Source organism: Oncorhynchus tshawytscha, linkage group LG19, assembly GCF_018296145.1.
Source record: "Oncorhynchus tshawytscha isolate Ot180627B linkage group LG19, Otsh_v2.0, whole genome shotgun sequence".
Taxonomy (NCBI): Eukaryota; Metazoa; Chordata; class Actinopteri; order Salmoniformes; family Salmonidae; genus Oncorhynchus; species Oncorhynchus tshawytscha.
In genome coordinates, this window is record NC_056447.1 from 51356663 (window position 1) to 51379358 (window position 22696).

At 40.3% G+C, this 22696-nt stretch overlaps 2 protein-coding genes across 2 annotated transcripts in view; both read left to right on the forward strand.

The window, feature by feature from the left end:
- Positions 1-1246: 1246 nt before the first annotated feature.
- LOC112238265 (cAMP-dependent protein kinase type II-beta regulatory subunit-like) lies at positions 1247-16479 on the forward strand. Its single transcript, XM_024406830.2, has 11 exons — positions 1247-1737; positions 6269-6304; positions 8578-8630; positions 8885-8968; positions 9467-9573; positions 10876-11029; positions 13376-13477; positions 13713-13787; positions 13939-14007; positions 14151-14280; positions 15892-16479. The coding sequence occupies exons 1-11, from the start codon at positions 1470-1472 to the stop codon at positions 16026-16028; spliced, it is 1215 nt and encodes a 404-aa protein (XP_024262598.1). The 5' UTR covers positions 1247-1469; the 3' UTR covers positions 16029-16479.
- Positions 16480-20283: 3804 nt separating this feature from the next.
- The window catches only part of LOC112238264 (HMG box-containing protein 1), a 10623-nt gene continuing 8210 nt past the window's right edge, over positions 20284-22696 (forward strand). Inside the window, exons 1-3 of the mRNA XM_042301847.1 lie at positions 20284-20347; positions 21759-21889; positions 22460-22646. Of these exons, the coding sequence (XP_042157781.1) occupies positions 21802-21889; positions 22460-22646 (275 nt within the window). The 5' untranslated portion in view covers positions 20284-20347; positions 21759-21801. The remainder of the gene's footprint in view (positions 20348-21758; positions 21890-22459; positions 22647-22696) is intronic.

The window sequence follows — 22696 nt, forward strand, 5'->3', positions numbered from 1 at the left end:
CAAAACCCTCCAGTCTGAAATGCTCTAGTACTATTGTGTCCACAATGAATTACATTTTAAATCAAATTGTTGTTATACTGTGTCAAAACACATATATGTCTACCTCCCTATGTTTTACACACCTAGAGTTGGTTGGTATCAAATGTTCTCACACTGATATTCCACTAATACCACATTCTTCCATCCAAATCTGCCGGGGAAAGACTGGATGGCTACTGCGAACCACAAGGCCAGGAGGGCACAGTCAGTCACATCTGCAACAGTTTGGGAACACTGCCTTGCTGGGATTACAACAATACATCATGGTTTGAATTACATACAAACTATTGTTTGTTACTTGAATTCTACGTATGAAAATTGACTGTGTGAGGATGATGGACACACACACAGAATGTATATTAAGAGGGAAAACTCCATGCATTTGTGTGACTGGTCCCAGATCTGTTTGTAGCATTTTACCAACCACTATCCACTATAGTCATTGGTGTGAAAAGGCCCATAGGAGTTGGCAAAAAAAGCACAAACAGATCTGGGACCAGGCTAGTTCTTTACAGCAAAGTGGCCACAGGTCCCTTAACGATCTCCAGTAAAAATGGGTCTGAGAGGGAAAGAAAAAAGCTGGTCCTCTGCTCAGCACAGAAACCTAGTCCCTTGACAATAACCCAGTCTGACTGATTTATTATGTTTCCTCCCTAAAGACAGAAAGGAAGTGGGTCAGAACAGGAAGTGCCAGTCTAATTGTACTCCCTTTTTTTGTGTGTTGCTTTTAACTGGAATTATCTTTACATCATTTAACACATAGTTGGAAAATACACAGAATATAGGCCATTTACTGTAAAATGTGACCATTTGTCCAGCTTGAATTTGAACCACTGACTGTAAACAGAACAGACTACAATAGGATAGCCTGAAGCAACTACCAGATACTTTATGCATAGTGCCATAATGGTATTCCTTATATATATATATATATATATATATATATATATATATATATATATATATTTTTTTTTTTTTAAATATATATATTTTATATATATATATATACAAATCTTACACACATTTTTGCTATGTCCATCTCTGACTAGGCGATTATGTTTGGTTACATTAAATGAGTCAACGCTCACAACATGCCACTGCAGTTTTTGCCATCCTATGCATTGCTGCAGCTCGCTTCTCATACGCAATCCCTGAGTGGGTGGTTGCCATGGTTTCTCGGGTCACGTGCGTGGGTTTCCTGTAGCCAGTGAGAGCAGCAAAAGATGCCATTTTCATTCAACATACTGAAAGGATTCTCTACATTGCACGTGGATTTATAAAACATTCACCGGGCAATTAAGCGTTTTTTCATTTTTCGTTTAACTTTTTTCAGTCTCTTGTATTTATAATTAAATAGAATTATTTCGTTATTTGGGAAGCACATTCATTATACATTTTATTTCGTATTTCTCATAGATTTGACATCAGGAATGAGTATAGAAATTCCTGAAGGATTGACGGAGCTGTTGCAGAGCTTTACCGTGGAAGTGTTACGGAATCAGCCGGGAGATTTGCTCGAGTTCGCGTTGCAGTATTTCACCCAACTGAAGGACAGTGAGACTACCGGGGCCGCGTTCGGCAATGACCAACATTCGGCTTCGCGACCCAGTGGGAAAGCGGTCAATTTCATCGACGAAGCCATGCAGATCGATTCTGAAAATGGAGAGGAAGAGGAGAGTGACGAAGAGGAATTCATTGGTAAAGAATAATAACCATGTGTATATTATATTCTGCAGCTAATGGAATATTGGAATGGAATCCAACATTTGCAATATGTTTGCCTCCTAGAGAGAATATAGCCAGTGGTGTGTGATTAGCAATTGCTTGCCACATTCTAACACCATGGCATTTATTTTGTCTGGGCTGGTATTGCCCATATATGGTCATGCCATGGTGGCTGATTGATATGCATACTAATGAACATACAGTATAGCTGTGTAGCCTTTGATCTCTAACCGACAGCGTATCCTGATTTCATTTGACATCATTAGGGCTATACAGTGCTTGTAGGCCAAGTTACTACAGAGGGAACAAGAGCCTATACAGTCCTCGTGATAAGAATCGCATAGGCCTTTACATTTCATATGCAACAGTATGTTATTGGCATTGTACAGCTCTGTAGGTCTCAAAGTAAAGCAGTTGGGGGTGGAGGAGTGTTTGTGACAGGTTTGCATGCCATTACTCAGTGGTTGTGGAGCCTGACTGAAGAGGAAGTCTGGATGCCTGCTATTAGGAGGATTGGCCACCCAGGGCTGCAATTTGCCTGGCTACCAAACTCCTTCTTCTGGCCAAACGCTACGTCACGCCCACGGACGTTAGTTTCTTCTCCCCAATGAGGGGGTGCGACTAATCTCGCCTGGTCGCCCGTGTAGGTGTGTTTTGCACCGGTTGAAAGTTGATTGCATTCCATTTGGAACCAGGTTGCCTCCCGGGCGCGAACCAGGTGGTGTCCGGCTCTGTCCGTGTCAAAACAAAAGTGATGTAATTATGCACGTGTAGTAATGAGTAGGATTCTTTGTTTTCACATGCAAAAGTGATTGCTTTTGATAAAAACGCTGTATCTGCCTTCTCAATTAAATTTATATAGTTGGAAAATTCTAACATTTTATTTTAAGGAAAATAAATGTATTTTTCTGAACAATGCCCCACGCTGCCTTGTTGACAACATGGCGGAATGGTGCAGATTATTGTTTGATTTGAGAAAGGCTCGTTCCCTCCCCACTTTCGCGATGACGTGTGGGCCATACCTCGTTGTAGCCCGGGCCAGATCAATCGAACCCCCTCATTGTTTGGGGATCTGAGTATCTCTTTGAAGATTCCTGGAATGAAAATCCATTCTAGACCGTCTGATTGGTCTCCGAAACCAATGGGTTGGACCAGAGCCAGAAAAGAACACACATGGGTAAAGTGATGTTTTGAAGATTCAACATTGGCTTTGATCATCTGATTGGTTAGAGATGATCCAATCGCTGATTACTTTGTTTTGTACAACGCCCCCTAATTTTTTACTTCACTACAAACGACTTCAGTGATGGCAGTCTCAGGCTGAAGCGAACAGTAGAGCAGTGGAACGTTAGGCAAGGCTGCAACAGGCCTTGGCCTACATTCTCTGTTTATACATTTTATGTAACACATGTATATAGAATATGGAACAAGCCCCATGCACTATTACTGCTTGCATATAGAATAGAACAAGCCCCATGCACGATTACTGCTTGCATATAGAATAGAACAAGCCCCATGCACGATTACTGCTTGCATATAGAATAGAACAAGCCCCATGCACGATTACTGCTTGCATATAGAATAGAACAAGCCCCATGCACGATTACTGCTTGCATATAGAATAGAACAAGCCCCATGCACGATTACTGCTTGCATATAGAATAGAACAAGCTCCATGCATGATTACTGCTTGCAGATGGAATAGAATAGACTAGAATAGACTAGAAGAGAGAAGATAAGACCTTGGCTGATTGCAGAAATGCTACATGCAGCCAATGTCACATTACTCCCATGAGCCCTTGGCCCTGACACAGTATCACCACAATGTTCCGTTCCAGTTTGTTATAATAGTGTGACGACAACACATGTCAGGGTTCCCCACTTGGTGGCCCGCGGATGGTTTTATTTGCCCAGCGAATCAGCTCCAAGTAATTTTAATTTAGGAAATCTTTGGTCCAAAGTATTTCCACGCATAATAGAGAGATACTGTATATGTGATTGTATAACAAATGTAAGTAAGGTTTCAAATGATGATGTTTTAGTCAAATATTATATCTGTTTGGGCTTCTTGCGGTCAATTTGCAGTCCTATAAATCATTTGTAATTATGTTCCATCCCCCTGACCAACCACTTAAAAAAAAAATTGTCTTGTGGCTGAATCTAGTTGATTATCTCTGACATACAGTATGCGATGCCTTTGTAAATGTATGTTGGTGCGACATGCATATGGTATTGTGGAAAGTTGTGCCTCCTGGGTTTCCGTAGTCAGTGAATCTAAAGTAAACAGTCTGAGCTCATCACAGACTGAGTTCCATCTTGCTTCAACCCATCACGTGTCTGATTATTATTTTATAAACAATTAGTAATGTAGCTATGGTACAAACCCTGAGAGATGGTTGTTTCAGGACCGGTGCATTCAATCTTCCTGTTACTGGCAAGCCTTGACTGCACTTTTCATGGCCCGTGAGAGGACCTATAATTCCCCCTTACACAACACAACCAACCCAGGCCCTCGGCTCATAATTATATTTAGATGAGAGAGAGAGGGGAAGAGAGAGAGAGGCTGGCTAACTAGGTATTCATGGATGAGATGGGACCTCTTACCTAATGTATTTTTCATGTGGAGGTATTGTTCTAGTGCAAAGTGTTTTAAATTGCTTTGGTTCATTGACGCTTTAAATTCATTCTCAATTAAATTTTGTTCAGAGAAGCAAAATGCAATTCAAAGGACTCAGCAGCTGTTCCCTGTTAGGAGTTTTAGCTCAGCAAAGGGTGCGTGCATACCTGGTTTTATGTAGAGCCAAAGATATAGTAGAGGGAGTTTGTGCAGTTTGAAGTGTTACGAAGCATTTACATAACACCGCCAATTCTACGGCAGCCATGTTAGCTCTGCATGGGCAATATTGACCAATAGCAGTTATGGTTTACCTGGTTTGATGACGTTATCAAAGAGAGAGGATATGCATTAAAGCACTAGGTCACATCTGTTATTAGCATGTTGTTATAACAATCCCCAGTGGATCAAATGTCCTTTTCACCCATTATTCAGTTGCCAGCGTTGATCCGTTCCTCTGTGTGATATCACTGTGTTGATATGTTGATGATATCACTGTGTTGATATGTTGATGATATCACTGTGTTGATATGTTGATGATATCACTGTGTTGATCCGTTCCTCTGTGTGATATCACTGTGTTGATATGTTAATGATATCACTGTGTTGATATGTTGATGATATCACTGTGTTGATATGTTGATGATATCACTGTGTTGATACGTTCCTCTGTGTGATATCACTGTGTTGATATGTTGATGATATCACTGTGTTGATATGTTGATGATATCACTGTGTTGATACGTTCCTCTGTGTGAAATCACTGTGTTGATATGTTGATGATATCACTGTGTTGATATGTTGATGATATCACTGTGTTGATATGTTGATGATATCACTGTGTTGATATGTTGATGATATCACTGTGTTGATATGTTGATGATATCACTGTGTTGATACGTTCCTCTGTGTGATATCACTGTGTTGATCCGTTCCTCTGTGTGATATCACTGTGTTGATATGTTGATGATATCACTGTGTTGATATGTTGATGATATCACTGTGTTGATATGTTGATGATATCACTGTGTTGATATGTTGATGATATCACTGTGTTGATATGTTGATGATATCACTGTGTTGATATGTTGATGATATCACTGTGTTGATATGTTGATGATATCACTGTGTTGATCCGTTCCTCTGTGTGATATCACTGTGTTGATATGTTGATGATATCACTGTGTTGATATGTTGATGATATCACTGTGTTGATATGTTGATGATATCACTGTGTTGATCCGTTCCTCTGTGTGATATCACTGTGTTGATATGTTGATGATATCACTGTGTTGATACGTTCCTCTGTGTGATATCACTGTGTTGATATGTTGATGATATCACTGTGTTGATATGTTGATGATATCACTGTGTTGATATGTTGATGATATCACTCACTGTGTGATATCATATGTTGATGATATCACTGTGTTGATCCGTTCCTCTGTGTGATATCACTGTGTTGATATGTTGATGATATCACTGTGTTGATATGTTGATGATATCACTGTGTTGATATGTTGATGATATCACTGTGTTGATCCGTGTTGATATCACTGTGTTGATATGTTGATGATATCACTGTGTTGATATGTTGATGATATCACTGTGTTGATATGTTGATGATATCACTGTGTTGATCCGTTCCTCTGTGTGATATCACTGTGTTGATATGTTGATGATATCACTGTGTTGATATGTTGATGATATCACTGTGTTGATCCGTTCCTCTGTATGATATCACTGCAATAATGGAAGTTCTCTTTCTTTCTTTGGCCTTAACGGAATGTAATCCGATATGAATCCGATATGAATCTGATTTGAATCCTATACGAATCCCCAAATGAATCCTATATGATCACCTAACATTTTGCTTACCTCTTATTTCAGCTCCAGTGATGAGTCGATTCATTAGAAGAGCATCAGGTGAGTGTGTTACGTCTGTTGTTATGTCAGGTGTTGGAAAAAGTACCCAATTGTCGTACTTGTGTAAAAGTAAAGATACAGTAATAGAAAATGACTTAAGTGAAAGTGAAAGTCACCCAGTAAAATACTGCTTGAGTAAAAGCGTAAAAGTAAATGGTTTTAAATATACTTAAGTATCAAAAATAAATGTAATTGCTAAAATATACTTAAGCACATTTTTTGTCCATTAAAATAACATAAAATTGATCAGAAATACAGTGTAGACATTGTTAATGTTGTAAATGACTATTGTAGCTGGAAACGGCAGGTTTTTAACGGAATATCTACAAATGCTGATGCTCCACATACTCAACTAGTCTAAAGAAGGCCAGTTTTATTGTATTTATTTTATTATTTTAGCTAACACAATGTGCCATGTGTTCCACAGGAGTGATGGTTGCTGATAATGGACCACTGTACGCCTATGTAGATATTCCATAACAAATCTTCCGTTTCCAGCTACAATAGTCATTTACAACATTAACAATGTCTACACTGTATTTCTGATCAATTTGATGTTATTTTAATGGACAAAAATGTGCTTTTTTTTTTAAAGGACATTTCTAAAGTGACCCCAAACTTTTGAACGGTATTGTACATTATTTTCTCTGGGAATGTAGTGAAGTAAAAGTTGTCAAACATATAAATAGTAAAGTACAGATACCCAACAAAAACTACTTAAGTAGTACTTTAAAGTATTTTTACTGAAGTACTTTACACAACTGCAGGTGTATTACTACTGGGCTGGAACAAAAGCCTTTTGCTGTAGTAGGTTTAGCTTCTCAACCGGGAGATACCCATTCCCAGAGAGGTCATTCAGTCAGCAGTCATTCAGTCAGCAGTCATTCAGTCAGTCAGCAGTCATTCAGTCAGTCAGCAGTCATTCAGTCAGTCAGCAGTCATTCAGTCAGTCATTCAGTCAGCAGTCATTCAGTCAGTCAGCAGTCATTCAGTCAGTCAGCAGTCATTCAGTCAGTCATTCATTCAGTCAGTCATTCATTCAGTCAGCAGTCATTCAGTCAGCAGTCATTCAGTCAGTCATTCAGTCAGCAGTCATTCAGTCAGCACCCCATTGTCTGTTTTAGAACCACTTGCCACCATTTCAATAACTGACATGCTTTTACCAGGAATCTTCACAATCTTATACAGTACAGCACTAACTCTGTCTGGCCTCTTCGTTCAATCAGCAGTCTACCTATAAAACAACCCGGTAAATCTCTTATCAAGGATACCTTTTGAAGTTACACTGACAGTCAGGCTGCACTTTATTTTTTATATATATAACTGATATGGAAAAATTTGAGGCATTTAAAACACGGAGGTCATTAATCATAACTGTTTCTCCACAGTGTTTCATTTGGCCTCTGCTTACAGTAGAGACAACGGTGGTAATTCATCTCTATCTTCCATTAGCGAAGAACAGGAAGGAAATGCATCAGTGAATGATGTAGGGTGACATGAGTTCAAACCAGGTGCAGGAGGACAGTGTTGAGATGAGGATCTATCCTAGTCTCCTGTGTGGGAGGTTGAGGCTATACAGACAGACAGACAGACAGACAGACATTGTTGAGATGAGGATCTATCCTAGTCTCCTGTGTGGGAGGTTGAGGTTATACAGACAGACAGACAGACAGACAGACAGACAGACAGACAGACAGACAGTGTTGAGATGAGGATCTATCCTAAATAAAATATAGGTTACGTGTAAACAACAGATATGTGCTTTGTCATTCACAAGTAGAAGGACTGAGCTCTGGTTCAGTTGGGTATAAAGTCTTTCTGATCTGTTTTAAAGTGTGAGGCTTAAATATGTCCTACTGAATCTCCCTGTGATGTCACGGAGCATTGAGTAAGTTTACAGGAAGGAGATCATATCTAGATGTTTATACAAACGTCACGTCGATGAAACCTTTTATTTTTTTAGCCCCCCACACTTTAAACAATGGCGTGGTGTTAAGTACATCACAAAGACTCTTAATCTCAGCACAATTAGACAGTTGTTTATATGACTGGGATAAGTGGGATCATGGTAGAAATCCTGTTAAAACTCCCAGAATCTCACTCTCACCCCATATAGTCGTGGATCCTGGACTATCTTAGATTGTTTTGTTTACCATTTGTATGGCTTCGGAATGACTATGTCGTTTCACAGAACATTTCTGCTTTACTGTGTTGTATTTTAAGTGAATGTGAATGTCTTGCACTAACTTTCATTCATCTCTTCTATCACACAGTTTGTGCCGAGGCGTTCAACCCTGATGAAGACGAGGAAGACAAAGAACAGAGGGTAAGATGGCCCAGACAGACAGAGGAGTGACAGAGAAGTGACAGAGGAGTGACTGTACCACTTCAAAAATAGTGCTACTGTTCAAATGAAAAGCACTACAGAAGAACTACAGGATCTGGATTCCACTTGATATTGTACTTGGTATTGGAGGAAGTGCACGGGGTATGAATGAGTTACGGTGGCATCATGTTAATGACGTTTCCTCTCTTAATGTCTCTCTGTGAATAACACGAGTGGCGTGTGTGTTTTCCCAGGTCACCCATCCTAAAACAGACGAACAGAGACAGAGACTACAGGAGGCTTGCAGAGACATTCTGCTGTTCAAAAACCTGGACCCGGTAAAACTGAAGAAATATTCCCTCATTTTAGGCTGAGTGGGCCTCTCTGCCCCTCCACCCACTGGCTGCTGTTATTCAATGGACTGACGAACTCTGTACACACACACACACACACACACACACACACACACACACACACACACACACACACACACACACACACACACACTAACTGTACACAGAAAAAAAAGAACAGACCGTAGCCCGGGGCCTGTAACTTTGTCATGGCCCGGTGCACTGTGGGATTTTTTTTTTGCTAGTTATTTTGAAATACTGTAACAGAATGTAGAGAGGAATCAAGTTCAAGTATTCATTTATCCTACATATTGTACTGTGATGATGCTGTGGCATGTGTAGTGGGTAATGTGGCCTTACCATTACAAATACCCAATACAATGTTGGTTTTCTAATTGAATATACTTCTAGTTTAATATAATCCACAGGTCTTTGTTTCAGTTTGATATTGTTATTTATTTGTTTGTTTTCCCAATATCACAGGAACAATTTTCCCAAGTACTGGACGCCATGTTTGAGAAGTTCCTTGAGGTAGGAGAACACATCATAGATGAAGACGACGATGGCGACAACTTCTACGTCATTGAAAGGTAAACCCTGACATGCTGTAGCAGCAACCTCATCAAGAGGTTTGGATCTCTTGGCTCAACGGTTAAATGGGATACTTTGGGATGTTAGCAATGATGCCCTTTATCTACTTCAGATTAGACTTCATGTCTCTGGGTCCAGTAGGAAGGAAGTTAGAGGTAGTTTAGCATGCTAGCAGATACTCATAGACTTCCAGTTATTGTGCTAACGCTAGTTAGCATTGGCTTGCGAAACTACTAGCTTCCTTCATACTGGACTGACAGCCGGCCGGGGTTACTTCCTAAATTTGCTACATTACATCACAGTGTATTTGGCAATAGTTTCCTTTCAGTTAATCATTTCAGCTAGGGTTAACACTATGATGGAGAAGTGCTAGTTGCACCACACTTCCCCAAACCTTCTTGTGCTCAGTGTGTAAATGTATATTTTAAACTGTAGAGCTTTGTGCTTTATGTTGTAAGTGGTTTGAAACCTTGGCCAGGTCTCTCTTGTAAAAGAGATTTGTTAATCTCAATGAGACTAACCTGGTCAAAACAAGGTCCAATAAAGATCACAGTAGTTGTCTTGAAAGGACTGTTATATGATCCAATTGGCTCTCTCCCTCTTCCCCCTCCATCTTGCTCTCTCTCCCTCTTATAATCTCCATCTCTATCCCTCTTCCCCTCCATCTCTCTCACTCTCTCCCTCTCTCTCTCCCTCTTCCCCTCCATCCCTCTCTCTCCCATCTCTTCCCTTCCCCTCCATCTCTCTCTCTCCCTCTTAATCTCCATCTCTATCCCTCTTCCCCCTCCATCTCTCTCTTCCCCATCTCTCCCCCCTCTCCATTTCTCTCTCCCTCTTCCCCTCCATCTCTCTCTCTCCCTCTTCCCCTCCATCTCTCTCTCTCCCTCTTCCCCTCCATCTCTCTCTCCCTCTTCCCTTCCATCTCTCTCTCCCTCTTCCCCTCCATCCCTCTCTCCCTCTTCCCCTCCATCCCTCTCTCCCTCTTCCCCCTCCATCCCTCTCTCCCTCTTCCCCTCCATCTCTCTCTCCTTCCCTCCATCTCTCTCTCCCTCTTCCCCCTCCATCTCTCTCTTCCTTCTCTCTCTCTCACTCTCTCTCTCCCTTCCCCCTCCATTTCTCTCTCTCCCTCCCTTTCCATATTTCTCTCTCCCCCTCCATCTCACACTCTTTCCTTTCCATATCTTTTTCTCTTACTCTCTTCCTTCTCTCTCTCTCACTCCCTCTTCCTTCTCCATATCTCTCTCTCTCTCTCTTCCTTCTCCATATCTCTCTCTCTCTCTCTCTCTCTCTCTCTCTCTCAGAGGGACCTTTGACATCTATATGAGGGTTGATGGTGTAGAGAAGACCGTGGGAGCCTATGATAACAAGGGGAGCTTTGGGGAGCTGGCCCTGATGTACAACACCCCCAGGGCTGCTACCATCATCTCCACCTCGCCCGGAGCCCTCTGGTGCCTGGTGAGTGGATGCTCTTCTGTTCCCTAAACTGTTTGTCATAGTACATGCAGTGCCAGACAGTACTGAACCGTACATATTCTATTATGGGGTAAGCGGTGGCTGACTGTTTTCGGGGAGAAACTGGCATTGTGATGAATGGCTCAGGTGTCAATGTGTCAGGGATCACGTTCACTTTATATGGACTCCCTCTGTTGTAAGTTGCTTATAGGTACATTATGCTCAGATGGGTACATAGCCAGAATTCTGCCTCTATGTATTTAGTTGTGGAGAAACAGCTGAGAAAGCTCAGTGAGGTAAAATAACTGTTTTGTAACAACGTGCTTCCTAGAATCTGTACTCTCTGAGCGGAGAGCACTGAACTGTACATGAGCAGTACATGTGTCCTTTCCCAGGTGTAAAGCCCCGGATGCTCACAGACCATGATATAATAATACGTCTGCTGCTTTTTTAGTGGAAAATCTTGACATGTGTTTAATGATAAAGCTCCCTCGATATAATAATACGTCTGCTGCTTTTTTAGTGGAAAATCTTGACATGTGTTTAATGATAAAGCTCCCTCTGCTGGACAATATTATGTTGGACACAGGGACAAAATGTTTATAGATATTCTAGGAGTGGTAATGGAGTACTGTACTAGTAAACAAAACAATCACAAATGGTTTGACTGTGTGCGTCTTGAATATACATTGAGACACAAAACATGAATCTTTCCATGACACAGACTGACCAGGTGAATCCAGCTGAAAGCTATTGTCCCTTATTGATGTAACTTGTTAAATCTGCTTCAATCAGTGTAGATGAAAAGGAGGGGATAGGTTATTAAAGAAGGAGTTTTAAGTCTTGAGACCGTTGAGTCATGTATTATGTATATGTGTCAATCAGAGGTTGAGGGGGAAAAAACTAAGTTTTTAAGTGCCTTTGAATGGCGTATGGTAGTAGGTGTCAGGCGCACCACTTTGTGTCAAGAACTGCAATGTTGCTGGGTTTTTCACGCTCAACAGTTTCCCGTGTGTATCAAGAATGGTCCACCACCCAAAGGACATCCAGCCAACTTGACACAACTGTGGGAAGCATTGGAGTCAACATAGGCCGGCATCCCTGTGGAACGCCTTCAACACCTTGTAGAGTCCATGACCCTCATGCAACTCAATATTAGGAATGTGTTCCTAATGTTTGGTAAACTCAGTGTATCTTTCACTAATGCCAGACATCGACATGACTTGTTGTTTTCATCCTACCATTAGAAATGTTGTTTTCATCTTACCATTAGAAATGATTGAACTACTCTAGTTTATCCTACCATTAGAAATGATTGATCTACTCTGTTGTTTTCATCTTACCATTAGAAATGATTGATCTACTCTGTTGTTTTTATCCTACCATTAGAAATGATTGATCTACTCTGTTTTCATCTTACCATTAGAAATGATTGATCTACTCTGTTTTCATCCTACCATTAGAAATGATTGATCTAACTCTGTTTTATCCTACCATTAGAAATGATTGATCTAGACCGTTGAGTCATGTGGTTTATCCTACCATTAGAAATGATTAATCTAATCTGTTTTCATCTTACCATTAGAAATGATTGATCTACTCTGTTGTTTTCATCTTACCATTAGAAATGATTGATATATTCTGTTGTTTTATCCTACCATTAGAAATGATTAATCTGTTCTGTTTTCATCTTACCATTAGAAATGATTGATCTACTCTGTTTTTTCATCCTACCATTAGAAATGATTGATCTTACTCTGTTGTTTTATCCTACCATTAGAAATGATTAATCTACTCTGTTTTCATCTTACCATTAGAAATGATTGATATATTCTGTTGTTTATCTTACCATTAGAAAAGATTGATCTACTCTGTTTTCATCCTACCATTAGAAATGATTGATCTACTCTGTTGTTTTCATCCTACCATTAGAAATGATTGATCTACTCTGTTGTTTTTATCCTACCATTAGAAATGATTGATCTACTCTGTTTTCATCTTACCATTAGAAATGATTGATCTACTCTGTTGTTTTCATCCTACCATTAGAAATGATTGATCTACTCTGTTGTTTTTATCCTACCATTAGAAATGATTGATCTACTCTGTTTTTTTTATCCTACCATTAGAAATGATTGATCTACTCTGTTTTCATCCTACCATTAGAAATGATTGATCTACTCTGTTGTTTTCATCCTACCATTAGAAATGATTGATCTACTCTGTTTTCATCCTACCATTAGAAATGATTGATCTACTCTGTTGTTTTTATCCTACCATTAGAAATGATTGATCTACTCTGTTTTCATCCTACCATTAGAAATGATTGATCTACTCTGTTGTCTGCAGGATCGTCTGACATTCAGGAGGATCATAGTGAAGAACAACGCGTTGAAGAGGAGACTGTACGAGGAGTTCATTGAATCACTTCCACTGTTAACATCATTAGAGGTACAGTATAGATGTTTGTTATGTATAGCCTGGTCCGAGACCTGTTTGTGCTGTTTAGCCAACTCCTATGGTTGTTTAGCATGACAATGACCATAGGAGTTGGCAAGACGGCAGGTCTGAGACTTTGCTACTTTCTTTCTCTTTACCAGTAGAATCAATTATTTTTTAAAGTAAAACCAACTGATCCATTTAAACCAATTTGAAACCAATCTCAAACCCACTTTTTTCCCCACAGCTTTCAGAGAGAATGAAGGTGGTGGATGTGTTGTCTTCTAGAGCCTTCTGCGATGGAGAACAGATTATCTCTCAGGTATTCGTTCTAAATTATTCCACCGTTTGTATGCTAAGTATGTTATGTTCGTGTTAAATGATCCCCAACTAGAACGGACTTCTTTCAGTCATTCTTTGTTATGTATTTGTTATTCTCAAATTTGAACATAATCCTGTATATTCTGTTACAGGGTGATCTAGCAGATTGTTTTTATATAGTTGAATCTGGTCAAGTTAGAATCACCATGAAGAGAACCAGGGTAAGTTTTACATTGTTCTGTGATGATTTAAAAAAATAAAATAAAAGTAGTTCATGTATGCACCATCAAAATAAAAGTTTACTTTGGATAGATTTGTGGGATTTAATGTTGTTTATGTTGCTTTTCTTATGTCTTCTCTCTAGACGAAAAAGGACCAAGAGGATGTGGATATAGCTACATGCTCCAGGGGGCAGTACTTTGGAGAACTGGCCCTCGTCACCAACAAACCCAGAGCTGCTTCAGCTTATGCTGTGGGAAGTGTCAAGTGTTTAGGTACGGCATTTACTACACCGTATGTTCTGTTTGACTTCCTGTTTCAGTCCATGATATAACTGTTTGACTTCCTGTTTCAGTCCATGATATAACTGTCTTATTGAAAGCACCAGCTTTTGAGAGAAGCACTTCTGTATTTAGGTAAAAGCCAACAGAAGCCTTCTGCCATTCACTTGTTGTGACATGGCAACACTTTACATTACAACATGGAATAGAGGGGTATTATTACATGATAACAAAGTGGAGTTGTTGTTCATGTGGATCCTTTTTAGGACCTGTACATGTGATGTGAGGACAGCTCTGCTTACAATCACACCGCTTCCCATCCTGGGTGTTGACACCTCTCCTCTTGTGTTTACTAGTTATGGCTTCCCATCCTGGGTGTTGACATCTCTCCTCTTGTGTTTACTAGTTATGGCTTCCCATCCTGGGTGTTGACATCTCTCCTCTTGTGTTTACTAGTTATGGCTTCCCATCCTGGGTGTTGACATCTCTCCTCTTGTGTTTACTAGTTATGGCTTCCCATCCTGTGTACTGACACCTCTCCTCTTGTGTTTACTAGTTATGGCTTCCCATCCTGTGTACTGACACCTCTCCTCTTGTGTTTACTAGTTATGGCTTCCCATCCTGGGTGTTGACACCTCTCCTCTTGTGTTTACTAGTTATGGCTTCCCATCCTGGGTGTTGACACCTCTCCTCTTGTGTTTACTAGTTATGGCTTCCCATCCTGGGTGTTGACACCTCTCCTCTTGTGTTTACTAGTTATGGCTTCCCATCCTGTGTACTGACACCTCTCCTCTTGTGTTTACTAGTTATGGCTTCCCATCCTGGGTGTTGACACCTCTCCTCTTGTGTTTACTAGTTATGGCTTCCCATCCTGTGTACTGACACCTCTCCTCTTGTGTTTACTAGTTATGGCTTCCCATCCTGGGTGTTGACACCTCTCCTCTTGTGTTTACTAGTTATGGCTTCCCATCCTGGGTGTTGACACCTCTCCTCTTGTGTTTACTAGTTATGGCTTCCCATCCTGTGTACTGACACCTCTCCTCTTTGTTTACTAGTTATGGCTTCCCATCCTGTGTACTGACACCTCTCCTCTTTTGTTTACTAGTTATGGCTTCCCATCCTGTGTACTGACACCTCTCCTCTTGTGTTTACTAGTTATGGCTTCCCATCCTGTGTACTGACACCTCTCCTCTTGTGTTTACTAGTTATGGCTTCCCATCCTGTGTACTGACACCTCTCCTCTTGTGTTTACTAGTTATGGCTTCCCATCCTGTGTACTGACACCTCTCCTCTTGTGTTTACTAGTTATGGCTTCCCATCCTGTGTACTGACACCTCTCCTCTTGTGTTTACTAGTTATGGCTTCCCATCCTGGGTACTGACACCTCTCCTCTTGTGTTTACTAGTTATGGCTTCCCATCCTGTGTACTGACACCTCTCCTCTTGTGTTTACTAGTTATGGCTTCCCATCCTGTGTACTGACACCTCTCCTCTTGTGTTTACTAGTTATGGCTTCCCATCCTGTGTACTGACACCTCTCCTCTTGTGTTTACTAGTTATGGCTTCCCATCCTGTGTACTGACACCTCTCCTCTTGTGTTTACTAGTTATGGACGTGCAGGCGTTTGAGAGGTTGCTGGGCCCCTGCATGGACATCATGAAGAGAAACATTGTAAATTACGAAGAGCAGCTGGTTACTCTGTTTGAATGTAGCACCACTGACATTGAGGAGATAAACCCATGAAAACCAGAAGGGGGAAAAAGACAGTGAGATGCATGATGATGATGTCATAAATTGGGAAGTGGAAAAAGTCTTGTCACTTTGTGTGTAACTTTTCCATATCTACCTTTGTCAAGTATGGTTTTCTTTCACAAAATAGGAAACACGGTATGTTAGATAGGTAAGAAGAAACATACAGGATCGATTCCAGATAACATACAATGGTTTTTGAAGGATCGTTGACTTGGGAGTAATATTTTTTTATTGAAGCAAAGATATCTGTGTTATTCCAAAACGTAAATGTTCATATGTTCTGTCCTCACAACTTTCCTTATTTATTTATTTTTTTTTAAATTTTATTTTATTTTTTACAAATGTACATTTTATTGAATTTATCAAAGACATTTTAAGTCACTTGTTTTGTATATTATTGATCACTATTATGTTATGTAAAATATAAATTGGCCTTTTCCGATTCTCTGATCATGTCATATTTCTTCAAAAATCTTGTGCCAAAGGTCATTACATCCTTACTAGATTATGAGCGTGTAAACAAATCACGAATATCCATACCTTGCACATTAAAGTGTTCATAATTTGATATTCTCATGTTGACATAATTTTCAGTAAAGGTGTTGGTTTATACTGTACATTGTAGGCTAGGGGATACCCAGGGGAACTATGTCCTTTCTGGCTTCAACAACCACGTTGAACAGTTGTACCAACAAATAGTGCCATAAAATTCAAGGGATGAATTGAACAATGTGATTTCCTATCGTTGCACTCTGGTATGGCTGACGTGGTGTTTACAGAGTTAAGAATCTTATATTTTCGCCATAAAATGACATACCCAAATCTAACTGCCTGTAGCTCAGGACCTGAAGCAAGGATATGCATATTCTTGATACCATGTGAAATGAATATAGGAGAATATAACACATTAGATCTGGTAAAAGATAATACAAAGAAAAAACAAGTTTTTTTTTTTTTGTACCATCTTTGAAATGCAAGAGAAAGGCCATAATGTATTATACCAGCCCAGGTGCAATTTAGATTTTGGCCACTAGATGGCAGCAGTGTATGTGCAACGTTTTAGACTGATCCAATGAACCATTGCATTTCTGTTCAAAATGTATCAAGACTGCCCAAATGTGCCTAATTGGCTTATTAATACATTTTCAAGTTCATAACTGTGCACTCTCCTCAAACAATAGCATGGTATTATTTCACTGTAACAGCTACTGTAAATTGGACAGTGCAGTTAGATTAACAAGCATTTAAGCTTTCTGCATATATCAGATATGTCTATGTCCTGGGAAATGTTCTTGTTACTTACAACCTCATGCTAATCGCATTAGCCTACGTTAGCTCAACCTTCCCGCGGGGGACCCACCAATCCTGTAGAGGTTTTAAGAAGTTATTAAAAAAAGATGGCTGATAGTTTTGAAAACAGTTGGCTGACCAAGTATTACACACTTTCAAGCTCTTGATTCCTCAGCACTATAGCATTAGACATTCACCACTATAATAATGGTATTTGACCACTTTATTGTCTTCAAGTTCTTGATTCCTCAGTACTGCAGCATTAGACACTATCCACTGTAATAATTGTATTTGACCACATTATTGTCTTCTTGAGCTAGTTCACACGACATAGTTTGCAAAAAAGTATGTGGACAACCCTTCAGATTAGTGGATTCGGCTATTTCAGCCACACCTGTTGCTGACAGGTGTATAACATCGAGGACACAGCCATGCAATCTCCATAGACAAACATTGGCATTAGAATGACCCGTACTGAAGACCTCAGTGACTTTCAACGTGGCACCGTCATAGGATGCCCCCTATCCAACAAGTCATTTTGTCATATTTCTGCCCTGCTAGAGCTGCCCCAGTCAACTGTAAGTGCTGTTATTGTGAAGTGTAAACGTCTAGGAGCAACAAGGGCTCAGCCACGAAGTGGTAGGCCACACAAGCTCACAGAACGGGACCGCCGAGTGCTGTAGCTCGTAGCATGTAAAAATCATCTGTCCTCGGTTGCAACACTCTACCATGTTCCAAATTGCCTCTGGAAGCACAAGAACTGTTCGTTGGGAACTTCATGAAATGGGTTTCCATGGCCGAGCTGCCGTACACAAGCTTAAGATCACAATGCGCAATGCCAAGTGTCGGCTGGAGTGGTGTAAATCTCAACATCATTGGATTCTGGAGCAGTGGAAACTCGTCTCTGGAGTGATGAATCACGCTTCACCATCTGGCAATCTGACAGACTAATCTGGGTTTAGCGGATGCCAGGAGAACGCTACCTGTCTGAATGCATAGTGCAACTGTAAAGTTTGGTGGAGGAGGAGTAATGGTCTGGGGCTGTTTTTCATGGTTCGGGAAAGGCCCCTTAGTTCCAGTGAAGGGAAAACATAACGTTACAGAATACAATGACATTCCAGACGATTCTGTACTTCCAACTTTGTGGCAACAAGTTGGGGTAGGCCCTTTCCTGTTTCAGCATGACAAATACCCCCGTGCACAAAGCGAGGTCCATACAGAAATGGTTTGAAAAAGATCGGGGTGGAATAACTTGACTGGCCTGCACAAAGCCCTGACCTCAACTCCATCGAACACCTTTGGGATGAATTGGAATGCCGACTGCGAGCCAGGCCTAATCGCCCAACATCAGTACCCGACCTCACTAATGCTCTTGTGGCATAATGGAAGCAAGTCCCCGCAGCAATGTTCCAACATCTAGTGGAAAGCCTTCCCAGAAGAGGGGAGGCTGTTATAGCAGCAATGTTCCAACATCTAGTGGAAAGCCTTCCCAGAAGAGTGGAGGCTGTTATAGCAGAAAAGGGGGGACCAAGTCCATATTAATGCCCATGATTTTGGAATGAGATGTTTGACAAGCAGGTGTCCACATACTTTTTGCCATGTAGTCTATTTCCATGTGTTTCTCATCTTAAATGTACATTTTTAAGTATTAAATTCAACTGTTCTCATGTGCCAGTAAAACATAATAATATGAAGCTTTAGCAATGACGTCAAAGGATATTGATAATGTGTGTCCCAAATGTCATCCTATTCCCTACTATGGGCCCTGATCAAAGGTAGTGCACTATATAGGGAATCGGGTGCCATTCGGGACACAGGCATTATTATAAGTATTGCTGTCTACCTATAAATGATAAATAACAAACAACCTGTACCTTTAAGAAGTAGTTCACAATGGACCCCTGCTCTCTCAATAGCAACCTCTCTTTTTCTCTCTCAATAGCAACTTCTCTCTCTCTTGCTCTCTCTCAATAGCAACCTCTCTCTCTCTCAATAGCAACTTCTCTCTCTCCCTTTCTCTCTCTCAATACCAACCTCTCCCCCCTCTCTCTCTTTCTCAATAGCACCTCCAGTGGTTGAATTTCCCATTGTTTGCTTTCCATTGTGTTTTTGGTTCCATTAGTTTGTGAACAAAATGGCTTATACATGAGGTATTATACCATTAGTTTTTTTGGCAGTGCAGTTTTGTGAATAAGGTTCACAAAACAGACTGGAACTGTGGATATATCTGAGGAGGAAATCCAGTATTATTGCCTGTTGTTGGTTATATCTCACTTTTCAGTACAATAAAGAACAGTTTTGTATTAAGAAGCTGCTATGCTTATTTTCTTTAGACACTAACTTCGTTCAAGGTGAAAATATTAATAATGACAATCTCTATTATATGCATCTATATGTTGCATCTCTGTGTTGCAACTGCTATGGTGAGCATCAACGGGTGCACAACTGGGTCCCATTTTACACGGACAAGTCTAGGTAGGTACAGTGTGTACAGCAGTTGATTGTGATGAATTGTTACATAATGTAAAAATGTTTTAGATTGTAATTACACAATTGTACCACAACCTCAGTCACAGTTGTACAGTATGTCACATTTATGTAACTGTAATAGCTGTACCTGACCATGTAATAATGTCAATATTTATTATTTGGATCTCTCCACTATAACATGGACAAGGCTTTGTCAAATGAACTCAGACAACGTTGATATTACATTGTTATTCGACAAGTATAATATAAGGGATTCGTGTGAGTTTCAATAACAAAGGAATATCTCGTCTTCTACTTGTTATGACCAATGAGCTGTTCCTGTGATATAACGGACGTGCACATTCAGCCAATGGGCGTTTGATCAACAAACCTAACCATGCCCATTTACAGTACCCTCAAGAACTCACCAATCACGATTAGAGATTCGCTTTATTGACGTTATTATCGTCCAATAGACGACCGTGTTTGGAAGTATTCGTTCCCACCCCTTCAGTAATTTGCCAGAGAGTTACTTGATGGCGACATGTTTGGTGAGTTGAATAGATTTCTCAGAAACAAAAGACTAACTCATCTAGAAAAATAAGCAGTGTAATGTCATTTATTCGGTGCGTGTCGTTTTGTGTAATTTAACGGTTTTCATTCAACCGTTCGATGTCGAATGACAACTTATTCTACACACATTTTTTTTCATTGTGACGTTTGTTGTTTTGGTTGTAACATTAGCATGCTAGGCTAGCAGCTTGTTAGCTATTCGTCAAGATAGTGACAAAAAAACAAAACAAACAAACAAAAAAGAGCCCACTTCCAAAAGTAGAGAGACGAATGTGGAGGAGAAAAAAGGTTTTGGTCAACAACAAAAAAACAACTTCCAACTTACATCTTGTATCGTTTTCGCTTCATTCATTAGACAATTTCGATCACAGCGTTTTTGTCGTGTCTGAACTTGTTGACATTCTTTTGTTTACAAGTGAGTTTGTTCCTTTCTAGCTACCGTTAGCTGTCAGCGAGGCAAAGCCCCTCCTGACAATGCTCAAAACAGCAAGAGAGACACCTGTTTACAATGAAAGTCATTGGACAAAGATCTGTTTTCACATTTCAAAGTGTCATCTAGCTAGTTTTCCAGGAATCAAAATGTCAATAAATATATTGCGCAATATTTATGATCGGGCCATTCATTCGCATGCTAGATCTAGTCTCAACGTTACGAATAGGATACAATTTAGGTCTAAACAATAACGTTACAAATTGGCTACGTACCATTCAGCCATTTCTAGCTAAGGTGACGGAGTAGCAGAAAGCGTCTTTGTTATTGTCTTCAGCACCTTCTATGTGATACAAATGTAACGCTAGCAGTTACATAATTCAAATGGCGTTATCGTAATCGTTAACGTTTCAATTCCATCACAAATCTATTTAAACTATTAATTGCGACTGTTTTTTTTTTTCTTCCCCCGAACCATATGTTGTGTAATGTTTGTACGAACGTAACAGTGTTATTGACAATTGTTACGCAGTTATGAATGAATGAGCTCTGTTGCGCATGCGCGAAGTTACCAAAGTTTATAAACGAGCCAGGACTGCATGCCTTTACTGCATGCATATGGGTCACATGACAGCTCTTTATGTAGTCCACACAGACAATGGACTTGTATTATTGAAATGATCTTACCTGCAAATTAGATTTAAAAAAAAAAATGTATGACCGTATGCCATGAATGTTGCAGTTGAAATATATAAAACATTTAACCAATGCATTTTCTTTGATTCATCTCCTATAAATATACTATGCAAATATACACTACATAAGTCTAGCGTTTAAATAGTCACCTAATTAAAAAGACAAATAATATAAGCATATGTTTTCCCCATTTTGTATATTTTACATGCATGCCTCTTGTTTTGGTCAGATTCTGGTATTGTAATTTATCATTGTGTCTCCAGTGTTTACAGTCCAGTTTAGACTGAACGAGTAGAGGAACCAAAGATGGATGCTAATAGAATGGAGGACTCATTTGATCGTCTAAAGGCTCTGCCCTCCTCACGTGACTGTCCCTCCACTCCCATGGAGTATGGTAAATATCTGTTCTTATATAGTACCCATGTAATATGCCTATAAAAAAAATATATACATATTTTTTTTATTCTCAAATGTAACCTTTATTTAACTAGGCAAGTCAGTTAAGGACAAATTCTTATTTACAATGACGACCAACACCGGCCAAACCTGGACAATGCCGGGTCAATTGTGTGCTGCCCTATGGGACTCCCAATCACGGCCGTTTGTGTAACAGCCTGGAATCGAACCAGGGTGTCTGTAGTGACACCTCAGGCACTGAGATGCAGACCCCTGTGCCACATATGTGATAGCCTACCAGCTAGCCTACACACAAGATAGCCTACCAGCTAGCCTACACACAAGATAGCCTACCAGCTAGCCTACACACAAGATAGCCTACCAGCTAGCCTACAGACAAGATAGCCTACCAGCTAGCCTACACACAAGATAGCCTACCAGCTTATTACATAATAAAGTCTTAGTTACCATTGAAAAATGTACAATGTCACAGAGATATGAAATACATGTATTGTTGTTCTCTGTACTGCAGAACTGATCAACAATCTTGTCTCTCCCTACCCACCAGATGACCTGCCAGAGCTGCAGGAGTTGGACGAGAGCCCGTCCTCTCCAGTCCTGTTCCATGTGGGGGCTGGTGTGTCCCGTCAGGAGTGTATAGCTGGTTCCCCTCATACTAACTGGCTGACTGAGCTGGCTATCATCGCTACCAGCCCTCAGAGCCCCCTGCTGCAGGAAGCTGCTCCCATCGAGAGGTCTGTTGTGTATCGGTGTTGACGTCGCACATACATGGACGTGCTCATGG

Bases quoted from the DNA above. Each gene is read 5' to 3' on its own strand.
- LOC112238265 (XM_024406830.2), top strand. From the start codon at position 1,470: ATGAGTATAGAAATTCCTGAAGGATTGACGGAGCTGTTGCAGAGCTTT. The intron at 1,738-6,268 runs GTAAAGAATAAT...CTCTTATTTCAG, and splicing joins TGACGAAGAGGAATTCATTG to CTCCAGTGATGAGTCGATTC. The intron at 9,574-10,875 runs GTAAACCCTGAC...TCTCTCTCTCAG, and splicing joins AACTTCTACGTCATTGAAAG to AGGGACCTTTGACATCTATA.